Raw genomic sequence first — 11,143 nt, 5'->3', positions numbered from 1 at the left:
TCCAGCCCGGGAGCGCCGACACGGTGGGTAGCAGTGTGGGTTTGGGGTGAGGGCAGGGATCGGAGCCCTGGCTCTGTCGCCCGTTACTCCGATGGGCCCGTCTGTGGAGCAGGTGCACACCGCAGCGCCCTCCGCGTCCGGTTCCAGCTCCTGTGCCTGCCCGGTTGGCGTCCTCACTGCTGCTCAATTGCTCCAGGCACTGCAGCCTAAGGCAGGCGGCGCCGCAGAGGAGCTGGGGAACGGGCTTCCTCCCACGTGCATTTGCGGCCGTGGACAGAGGGACCGGTGGCTCTGGTGCACCGAAGGCCGATCACCTGGCCCTTCCAAGCCTGCGCGCCTCCCATCTGTTTCTGCAGGTCGAGAGGGAATCCTTTGGAAGATGTATGTCCCAATTCTCTTGGCAGATTGTAATTGATGGCTAAATTTTCATGTGCTATTTTGTTAATTTGAAAGGCAGAGAGAGACAGAGACAAAGAGGAGAATTTTCCACCCCCACCGCTTCCCTGTGTCTCTGCACAGCTGGGTCCCTGAAGAATCACCAGGAGGTGGACATGAACATGGTGAGGATCTGCTTCCAGGCCTCTTACCAGGACCAGCAGGGGAAGATACGCGACATGGACCCTGTGCTCTCCGAGCCCGTCTACGGCAAGAGTGAGTGGCAGCCGCTGTCCCGGGGCCCATGTGCAAGGACGGACGCACAGGCAGTGGCCGGTTCCTAGAAATAGTTACTTAGTTCTTTAAGAAGCAGAATGAGGGAGAGGGAGGGAGAAAGAGAGAGAGATCTGTCTGCGGGTTCACTCTGCAAATGGCTGCAAGAGCCAGGGCTGGGCCAGGCGGGTCTCCAGTGTGGGTGACAGGGGCCCCATACAGGTCTCCTATGTGGGTGCAGGGACCCCATCTAGGTCTCCATCCAGGTCTCCCATGTGGGTACAGGGGTTCCATCTGGTTTCCCTTGTGAGTGCAGGGTCCTGGGCACTGGGGCCATCATCCACTCCTTCCCAGGCCTTTGGCAAGGAGGATCAGAAGTGGAGCAGCAGGGACTTGAACCTGTGAGGACTTCCCAAGCAGAGACTCCACCCTCTGCGACAAAACCCTGCCCTAGCTTCTTCTGTGGAGACAGTAACGTGTTCCTCAGAACCCCCGGAAGGCTCGGCCTTGTCCCACTGGCGGGAACTTGTCTCATGGTGACTCCTAGCTACAGGGAGTCTGGGAAAGTGAGTCCAGGGAGGGGCCCGGGTGTGGACAAGGGCACCGTCTCCCCAGGAAATGCCACAGGCAAGCAAGTGCAGGGGCTGCATTCAGGGATTTCAAAGTGCAGCTGACAGAGCAGCAGCCCAGGTGGACATAGGGGGCAGAGGGGCTCTGTTCCAGGTGGGCATAGGGGGCAGGAGGTTCTGTCCCAGGTGGGCTTAGTGGAGCAGGGGGCTCTGTCCCAGGTGGGCATAGGGGGCAGAGGGCTCTGTCCCAGGTGGGCTTAGGGAGGCAGGGGCTCTGTCCCACGTGGACTTAGAGGGGCAGGGGACTGTGTCTCAGGTGGGCTTGGTGGGGCAGGGGATCTGTCCCAGGTGGGCTTAGTGGGGCAGGAGGCTGTGTCCCAAGTTGTGTTTGGGGGACAGGGGACTCCGTCCCAGGTGTGATTCGGGGGGCAGGGGCTCTGTCCCAGGTGGGCTTAATGTGGCAGGGGGCTCAATCCCAGGTGGGCTTAGTGGGGCAGGGGGCTCTGTATTAAGCTGGCTTAGTGGGACAGGAGTCTCTGTCCAGGTGGTCTTAGTGGAACAGGAAGCTTTTCCCAAGTGGACTCTGGGGGGCAGCGGGCTCTGTCCTAGGTGTGCTTTGTAGGGTAAGTGGCTCTGTCCCAGGTGGGCTTGGCGGGGCAGGGGACTCTGTCCCAGGTGGGCTTAGTGGGGCAGGAAGCTCTGTCCCAAGTGGGCTTCGGGGGGCAGGGGGCTCTGTCCCAGGTGGATTTCGAGAGGAAGAGGGCTCTGTCCCAGGTGGGCTTCAGCGGGCAGTAGGCTCTGTCCCAGGTGGGCTTGGCGGGGCAGGCGGCTGTGTCCCAAGTAGGCTTGATGTGGCAAGGGGCTCTTTCCTAGGTGGGCTTCGGGTGTAAGGGGGCTCTGTCCCAGGTGGGCTTTGTGGGGCAGGGGGCTCTGTCCCAGGTGGGCTTGGCGGGGCAGGAGGCCCTGTCCCAGGTGGGCTTGGTGGGCAGGAGGCTCTGTCCTGGGTGGGCTTAGCGGGGCAGGGACCTCTATCACAGGTGGGCTTAATGAGGCAGGGGGCACTGTCCCAGGAGGGCTTAGTGTGGCAGGGGGCTCTGTCCCAGATGGGCTTAGGGGGAAAGAGGGCTCTGTCCCAGGCGGGTTTCAGGGGGCAGGGGGCTCTGTCCCAGGTGGGCTCCAGGTGGCAGGGGCCTCTGTCCCAGGTGGGCTACGGTGGGAATGGGGCTCTATCCCAGATGGCCTTAGTGGGGCAGGGGGCTCTGTCTCAGGTGGTCTTAGAGGGACAGGGGGCTCTGTCCCAGGTGGACTTAGGGGGGCAGGGGACTCTGTCCCAGGTGTGCTTAGAGGGGCAGGGGACTCTGTCCCAGGTGGGCTTGGTTGAGCAGGGGTCTGTGTACCAGATGGGCTTAGTGGGGCAGGGGGCTCTGTCCCAGGTGGTTTTAGTAACACAGGGGTCTCTATATCAGGTGGGCTTGGTGGGTCAGAGGGCTCTGTCCCATGTGGGCTTAGCGGGGCAGGGACTCTGTCCTAGGTGGACTTATTGGGGCAGGTTCCTCTGTCCTAGGTAGGCTTAGTGGTGCAGGAGTCTCTGTCCCAAGTTGTGTTTGGGGGGCAGGGGGCTCTTCCCCTTTGGGCTTCAGGGGGAAGGGGCCTCTGTCCCAGGTGGGCTAGCAGGGCATGGGTCTCTGTTGCTGGAGGGCATCGGGGGACAGGGGGCTCTGTCCCAGGTGGGCTTAGTGGAGCAGGGGTCTCGGCCCCAGGTGGACTTCGGTGGGCAAGTGGCTCAGTCCCAGGTGGGCTTTGGAGTAAAGGGGGCTCTGTCCCAGGTGGGCTTCGGGGTGCGGGGGCTCTATCCCAGGATGGCTTCGGGGGCAGGGAGCTCTGTCCCTGGTGGGCTTGGCGGAGCAGGGGGCTGAGTCCCAGGTGGGCTTAGGAGGGTAGATGGCTCTGTTCCAGTTGGGCTTCAGGGGCAAAGGGCTCTGTCCCAGTTGGGCTTATGGGGACAGGACGCTCTGTCCCAGGTAGGTTTAGCGGGGCAGGGGACTCTGTCCCAGGTGGGCTTAGGGGGCAGGGGTCTCTGTCCTATGTGGGCTTAGTGGGGCAGGGGGCTCTGTCCCAGGTGGGCTTAGAGGTACAGAGGTCTCTGTCCTATGTGGGCTTAGTGGAGCAGGGGGCTCTGTCCTAGGTTGGCTTCGTGGGGCAAGGGGGTCTGTCCCAGGTGGGTTTGGCAGAGCATAGGGCTCGTTCCCAGGTGGGCTTTGGGGGGCAGAGGGCTCTGTCCCAGTTGGGCTTCGAGGGGTATGGAGCTCTTTCCCAAGTGGGCTTATAGGGGCAGGGGACTGTGTCCCGAGTGGGCATAGGAGGCAGGCTCCATCCCAGGTGGGCTTAGCGGGGCAGGGGCCTCTGTCCCCGGTGGGTTTGGCGGAGCATAGGGCTTAGTCCCAGGTGAGCTTAGGGGGGCAGAGGGCTTTGTCCCAGTTGGGCTTATGGGGGCAGGGGGCTCTGTCCCAGGTGGACTTAGTGGGGCAGGGGGCTCTGTCTGAGGTGGACATAGTGGGGCAGGGGGCTCTATCCCAATGGGATTCGGGGGATAGGAGGGTTTGTACCAGTTGGGCTGGGCGGGACAAGAGGCTCTGTCCCAGGTGAGCTTGGCGGGGCAGGGGCCTCTGTCCCAGGTGGGCTTTGGAGGGCAGGGGGTCTGTCCCAGGTGGGCTTAGCGGGGCAGGGGGCTCTGTCCCAGGTGACTTGGCAGGGCAGGTGGCTCTGTCCCAGGTGGGCTTTGGAGGGCAGGAGGCTCTGTCCTAAGTGGGGTTAAGGGGGCAGGGGGCTCTGTCCCATGGGGCTTCTGGGGGCAGGGGGCTCTGTCTTAGGTGGACTTAGTGGGGCAGGAGCTCTGTCCCAAGTGGGCATAGGGGAGCACGGGGCTCTGTCCCAGGTGGCCTTAGTGGTACAGGAACTCTGTCTCAAGTGGGCATAGAGGGGCAGGGGGCTCTGTACTAGGTGGGCTTATTGGGGCAGGGAGCTCTGTGCCAGGTGGGCTTCAGGTGGCAGGGGGCTCTGTCCCAGGAGGGCTTAGAGTTGCAGGAGTTCTGTCCCACATAGTCATAGAGGGACTGGGGGCTCTGTACTAGGTGGGCTTAGTGGGGAAGGAACTCTGTTCAAAGTGGGCATAGGGGGGCTGGAGGCTCTGTACTAGGTGGGCTTCGGGGTGCAAGGGGGTCTGTCCCAGGTAGGCTTGGGGGACTGGGGCCTTGTCCCAGGTGGGCTTAACGGGGAAGGGTACTTTGTCCAAGGTGGGCTAACTGGGGCAGGGGGCTCTGTCCCAGGTGGACTTAGTGGGGCAGGAGGCTCTGTCCTAGGTGGGGTTACGGTGGCAGGGGGCTCTGTCTCAGGTGAGATTCTGGGACAGGGGACTCTGTCCCAGGTGGGCTTAGGGGGCAGGGGTCTCTGTCCTATGTGGGCTTAGTGGGGCAGGGAACTCTGTGCCAAGTAGGCCTAGTGGTGCAGGGGGCTCTGTCCCAGGTGGGCTTAGAGGTGCAGAGGTCTCTGTCCTATGTGGACTTAGTGGAGCAGGGGGCTCTGTCCTAGGTTGGCTTCAGGGTGCAAGGGGGTCTGTCCCAGGTAGGCTTGGGGGACTGGGGCCTTGTCCCAGGTGGGCTTAATGGGGCAGGGTACTTTGTCCAAGGTGGACTTAGTAGGGCAGGAGGCTCTGTCCTAGGTGGGGTTACGGTGGCAGGGGGCTCTGTCTCAGGTGAGATTCTGGGACAGGGGACTCTGTCCAAGGTGGGCTTGGCAGCGCAGTAGGCTCTGTCCCAGGTGTGCATAGTGAGGCAGGGGTCTCTGTCCCAGGGGGCTTAGTGGGGTAGGGAGCTCTGTCCCAGTTGGACATAGGGGGGCAGGGGGCTCTGTCCCAGTTAGGATTCGGGGGATAGGGGGTTTGTCCCAGGTGGGCTTAGGGGGACGGGGGCTCTGTCCCAGGTGGGCTTGATGGGCAGGAGGCTCTGCCCCATGTGGGCATAGGGAGGCAGGGGGCTCTGTACCAGGTGGGCTTAGTGTGGCAGGGGGCTCTGTCCCAGGTGGGCTTTAGGGGGCAGGGGGCTCTGTCCCAGGTAGGCTTAGTGGGGCAGGGGCCTCTGTCCCAGGTGGGCCAAAGGGGACAGAGGGCTCTGTTGCAGGTGGGCTTGGCAGGTCAGGGGGCTGTGTCCCAGGTTGGCTTGCTGGGGCAGGGAGTTCTCTCCCAGGTGGTCTAGCGGGGTAGGAACTCTGTCCCAGGTGGGCATAGGAGGGCAGGGGGCTCTGTCCCTGTTGGGCTTCAGGGGGCAGGGGACTCTGTCCCAGGTGGGTTTAGTGTGGCAGGGGGCTCTGTCCCAGATGGGCTTAGTGGGGCAGGTGCTCTTTCCTAGTTGGCTTAGCGGGAAAGGGACCTCTATCCCTGGTGGGCTTAGGGGGACAGAGAGCTCTTTCCCAGGTAGGCTTAGCGGTGCCAGGGGTCTCTGTCCCAGTGGGCGTAGCGAGGAAGGGAGCTTTATTCCAGGTGTTCTTAGGGGGACAGAGGGCTCTGTCCCAGGTGCGCTTCATGCAACAAGGGTCTCTGTCCCAGGTGGGATTAGTGTGGCAGGGGTCTCTATCTCAGGTGGGTTTGGCGAGGCAGGGGCTCTGTCCCAGGTGGGATTCGGTCATCAGCGGACTCTGTTCAGGTGGGCTTAGCGGGGCAGGGGGATCTGTCCCAGGTGGGCTTACTAGAGCATTTGGCTCTGTCTAAAGTTGGCTTCGGGGTGTATGGGCTCTGTCCCAGGTGGGTTTCAGGGGCAGGGGGCTCTGTATGATGTGGGCTTATTGTGGAAGGAGTTCTGTCCCTGGTGGGCATTGGGGGTGAGGGGCTCTGTCCTAAGTGAGCTTAGGGGGGCAGGGTGCTCTGTTCAGGTGGGCTTGGAGGTACAAGGTGCTCATTCCTGTGTGGGCTTAGTGGAACAGGGGGCTCTGTCCTATGTGGGCTTCAGGGGGCAAGGGGGTCTGTCCCAGGTGAGCTTCCGGGGGCAGAGGGCTCTGTCCCAGGTTTGCTTAACGGGGCAGGGGGCTCTGTTCAAGGTGGGCTTGGCAGGACAGGAGGATCTCTCCCAACTGGGTATAGGGAGGCAGGGGGCTCTGTCCCAGGTGTGCTTAACGGAGCAGAGGGCTCTGTCCCAGGTGAGCTTGGCGGGGCAGGAGGCTCCGTCCCAGGTGGGCTTTGGGGGGCAGGGGGCTGTGTCATAGGTGGGCTTAGTGGGGCAGGGGGCTCTGTCCCAGGTGGACTTAGATGGGCAGGGGTTCTGTCCCAGTTGGGCTTAGCGGGGCAGGGGTCTCTATCTCAGGTGGGCTTGGCGAGGCAGGGGGTTTGTCCCAGGTGGGCTTCGGGTGGCAGTGGGCTCTGTGCCAGGTAGGCTTAGTGGAGCAGGGGTCTTTGTCCCAGGTTGGCTTCGAGAAGCAGCGCGCTCTGTACCCGATGGGCTTCGGGGGGCAGGGGGCTCTGTGTGAGGTGTGCTTTAGGGGGCAGTGTGCTCTGTCCTAGGTGGGCTTAGTAGGCTAGGGAGCTCTGTGCTAGGTTGGCTTCTTGGGGCATGGGGATCTGTCCCAGGTATGCTTAACGGAGCAGGTTGCTCTGTCCCAGGTGAGCTTGATGGGGCAGGGGGCTGTGTCATAGGTGGGTTTAGCAGGTCAGGGGGCTCTGTCCCAGGTGGACTTAGATGGGCAGGGGATCTGTCCCAGTTGGTCTTAGCAGGGCAGGGGTCTCTATCTCAGGTGGGCTTGGTGAGGCAGGGAGCTCTGTCCCAGGTGGGCTTCGGGGGTCAGGGTCTCTGTCCCAGGTGGGCTTAGTGGGGCAAGGGGCTCTGTCCCAGGTGGGCTTAGTGTGGCAGAGAGCTCTGTCCCAGGTGGGCTTAGTGGGGCAGGGGTCTCTGTCCCAGGTGGGCTTAGTGGGGCAGTGAGCTCTGTCCCAGGTGGGCTTCGGGGAGCAGCGGGCATTGTACCCGATGAACTTCTGGTGGCTGGGGGCTCTATCTGAGTTGTGCTTTAGGGAGGCAGGGTGCTCTGTCTCAGGTCGCCTTAGTAGGCCTGGGGGCTCTGCCCCAGGTGGGCTTATCAGGGCATGGGGCTCTGTCCCAGGTCGGCTTAGTGGGGTGGGGGCTCTGTCTCATGTGGGCTTTGAGGGGCAGGGGGCTCTGTTCTAGGTGGGCTTCAGGAGGCAAGGGGCTCGTCCCAGCTGTGCTTCTGGGGTCAGGGGGCTCTGTCCCAGTTAGGCTTAGTGAGGCAGGGGGCTCTGTCCCAGGTGGGCTTCAAGGGTCAGGGGGTTCTGTCCCAGGTGGGTTTCAGGGGGCTGGTGGATCTGTCCCAGGTGGGCTTGGCTGGGCAGGGGCCTCTGACCCAGGTGGGCTTAGTGGGACAGAGGGCTCTGTCCTACGTGGGCACCGGGGGTAGGGGGCTCTGTACTAGGTGCGCTTCGGGGGCAAGGGGCTCTGTCCCAGGTGGGCTTCGGTGGGCAGTGGGCTCTGTCCCAGGTAGGCTTAGTTGGGCAGGAGACTCTGTCCGAAGTGGGCTTCGCGGGGCAGGGGGTCTGTCCCAGGTGGGCTTAAGGGAACATGGGGCTCTGTTCCAGGTGACTTGGCCGGGCAGGGGGCTGTATCCCAGGTGGTCTTGACAGGGCAGGGGGCTCTGTCCCAGGTGGGCTTCGTGGGGCAGGGGGCTCTGTCCTAGTGGGCTTGGTGGGGCTGGGGGCTCTATCCCATATAGGCTTCAGGGTACAGGGGGCTCTGTCCCAGGAAGGCTTAGTGGGGCAGGAGACTCTGACCCAAGTGGGTTTAGTGGGGCAGGGGGTTCTGTCCCAGGTGGATTTGGTGGAGCAGGGCGCTCTGTCCTAGGTGGGTTTCAGGAGGCAGGGGTCTCTGTCCCAGGTGTGCTCAGTGGAGCAGGAGGCTTTGTCCCAGTTGGGTATAGGCAGGCAGGGGGCTCTGTCGGAGGTGGGTTTCAGGGATCAGGGGCTCTGTACCCCGTGCGATTCGGAGGACAGTGGGCCATGCCCCAGGTGAGCTTAGGTGTCAAGGGACTCTGTCCCAGGTAGGCTTAGTGGGACAGGGATCTCTGTCCCTGGTGGGCTTCAGTGGACTGGGGGATCTGTCCCAGATGGGCTGGCGGGGCACGAAGCTTTGTCCCAGGTGATCTTAGTAGGACAGAGGGCTCTATCCCAGGTGGCCATCAGGGGCAGGGTGCTCTGTACTAGGTGCCCTTCAGGGGGCAAGGCACTCTGTCCCAGGTAGGCTTTGGGGGGCAGTGGGCTCTGTCCCAGGTGGGCTTGATGGGGCAGAGGGCTCTGTCCCAGGTGTGCTTAGTGGGCCAGGAGGCTCTGTCTCATGTGGGCTTCGGGGCTGGGGGCGCTTTCATAGGTGGGCTTCAGGGTGGAGGGGGCTCTGTTCTCATGGGCTTGGTGGGGCAGGAGGCTCTGTCCCATGTAGGCTTTGGAGTGCATGGGGCTCTGTCCCAGGTGGCCTTAGTGGGGCAGGAGTCTCTGTCCCAAGTTGGCTTAGCGGGACAGGGGGTTCTGTCCCAGGTGGTCTTGGCGGGGCAGGGGGCTCTGTCCCAGGTGGGCTTAGGGGTGCAGGGGGTTCTGTCCCAGGTGGGCTTCAGGGGGAAGGGGGATCTTTCCTATGTGGGCTTCGGGGTGCAGGGGGCTCTGTCCCAGATGGGCTTAGTGGACCAGGGATCTCTGTCCCAGGTAGGCATAGGGGGGCAGGGGCTCTGTCCCAGGTGGGCTTCGGGGAGCAAGGGGTTCTGTACTTGGTAGGCTTTGGGGGAAGGAGGCTCTGTCCCAGGGGCGATTAGAAGGGCAAGGGACTCTGTGCCAGGTGGGCTTCGAGGTGCAGAGGGTTCTGCCCCAGGTGGGCTTCAGGGGCAGTGGGCTCTGTCCCAGTGTGCTTTGGGGGGCAGGGGGCTCTGTCCCAGGTGGGCTCGGGGGGCAAGGGGCTCTGTCCCAGGTGGACTTCGGGTTGCAGTGGGCTCTTTCCCAGGTGGGCTTGGGAGGGTAGGGGCCTCTGTACCAGGTGGGCATCAGGGGCAGGGGGCTCTGTACTAGGTATGCCTCAGGGGGCAAGGGGCTCTGTCTCAGATGGGCTTCGGGGGTCAGGGGGCTCTGTCCCAGGTGGGCATCAGGGGAAGGGGACTCTGTCCCACGTAGGCTTCGAGGAGCAGGGGCCTCTGTCTAAGGTGGGCTTCAAGGGTCAGGGGGCTCTGTCCCAGGTGGGCTTATCGGGGCAGTGAGTTCTGTTCCAGGTGGGCTTAATGGGACAGAGGGCTCTGTCCCAGGTGGGCATCAGTGGCAGGGGACTCTGTACTAGGTGTGCTTCAGGGGGCAAGGGGCTCTGTCTCAGCTGGACTTTGGGGGTCAGGGGGCTCTGTCCCAGCTCGGCTTCGGGGGGAAGGGGACCTTGTCCCAGGTGGGCTCAGTGGAGCAGGGGTTCTGTCCCAGGTGGGTATAGGCGGGCAAGGGGCTCTGTCCCAGGTAGGCACCGGGGGCAGGGGTTCTGTTCTAGGTGTGTTTCATGGGGGAAGGTGCTCTGTCCCAGCTGGTCTTCTGGGGGCAGGGGGCTCTGCCCAGTGGGCTTTGGGGGGCAGGGGGCTCTGTACCCTGTGAGCTTCGGCGGGCAGGGGGCTCTGTCTCAGGTGGCCTTAGCGTGGCAGGGAGCTCTGTGCTAGGTGGGCTTAGTGGGGCATGGGGTTTTGTCCCAGGTGGGCTTTGGGGGACAGAGGGCTGTGTCCCAGGTGGACTTCGGGGTGCAGGGTTTTTTGTCCCATTGGGTTTAGTCGGGCATGGGGCTCTGTCCCAGATGGGCTTAATGGGGCAGGGGTCTCTGTACCAGATTGGCTTCGGGGAGCAAGGGGCTCTGTCCCAGCTGGGCTTCGGGGTGCAGGGTTTTCTGTCCCATTGGGCTTAGTGGGGCATGGGGCTTTGTCCCAAATGAGCTAGATGGAGCAGGGGCTCTGTCCCAGGTGGGCTTTGGGGAGCAAGGGGCTCTGTCCCAGGTGGGCTTCGGAGGGCAGTGGGCTCTGTCCCAGGTGTGCTTTGGGGAGCAAGGGGCTCTGTCCCAGGTGGTCTCAGCGGGGCAGGGGGCTCTGACCCAGGTGGGCTTCGGGGGGTAGGAGGCTCTGTATCAGGTCGGCTTCGGGGGCAGGGGGCTCTTTCCCAGGTGGGTATAGGCAGGCACAGGCTCTGTCCCATGGGGATTTTGGGGAGTAGTGGTTCTCTTCCCCATGTGATTAGTTGGGCTTGGGACTTTGTCCCAGGTGGGCTTAGGGGGGAAGGGGGCTCTTTCCCATGTGGGCTTCGGGGTGCAGGGGGGCTCTGTCCCAGGTGGGCATAGTGGGGCAGTGGGCTCTGTCCCACATAGGCTTCGAGGGGCAGGGGCCTGCGTCTAAGGTGGGCTTCAGGGGTCTGGTGGCTCTGTCCCAGGTGGGCTTAGGGTGGCAGGAGACTCTGTCCAAAGCAGACTTAGCGAGGCAGTGGGCTGTGTCCCAGGTGGGCTTGGCGGGCCAGGGGGCTCTGTCCCAGGTTGGCTTTCGGGGGCAGAGGGCTGTGTCCCAGGTGGGTTTGGGGGCAGCATGCTCTGTCCCAGTGGGCTTAGTGGGGCATGGGGCTCTGTCCCAGATGGGCTTGATAGGGCAGGGGGCTCTGTCCCAGGTGGGCTTTCGGGAGCGAGGGGCTCTGTCCCAGGTGAGCTTTGGAGGGCAGAGGGCTCTGTCCCAGGTGTGTTTTGGGAGGGCTCTGTCCCAGGTGGTCTCAACGAGGCAGGTGGCTATGTCCCAGGTGTGTCGGGTATCAGGGGGCTCTGACCCATGTGGGCCTAGTGGGGCAGGGTGTTCTGTCCCAGGTGGCCTCAGGGGCACAGGGGGCTCTTTCCCAG

The 11,143-nt window shown here is 63.2% G+C and overlaps 1 protein-coding gene across 5 annotated transcripts in view; it reads left to right on the top strand.

Moving 5' to 3' along the window:
* Nucleotides 1-483: 483 nt before the first annotated feature.
* The window catches only part of LOC103347373 (uncharacterized), a 52,770-nt gene continuing 42,110 nt past the window's right edge, over nt 484-11,143 (top strand). For 3 of the 5 annotated variants that reach the window (XM_089301629.1, XM_089301628.1, XM_089301630.1), the window contains exon 1: nt 484-651. In XM_089301629.1, coding sequence (XP_089157755.1) covers nt 552-651 — 100 coding nt within the window. In that variant the 5' untranslated portion in view covers nt 484-551. Of the gene's footprint in view, nt 652-5,903; nt 6,013-8,142; nt 8,275-11,143 lie in introns of those variants that run through there. The other 2 variants (XM_089301633.1, XM_089301631.1) reach the window with 2 other exon arrangements.

Source organism: Oryctolagus cuniculus, chromosome 7 (genome assembly GCF_051225735.1).
Source record: "Oryctolagus cuniculus isolate XC-2025 breed Fujian yellow rabbit chromosome 7, ASM5122573v1, whole genome shotgun sequence".
Classification (NCBI taxonomy): Eukaryota; Metazoa; Chordata; class Mammalia; order Lagomorpha; family Leporidae; genus Oryctolagus; species Oryctolagus cuniculus.
This window is presented reverse-complemented; position numbering and strand designations above follow the sequence as displayed.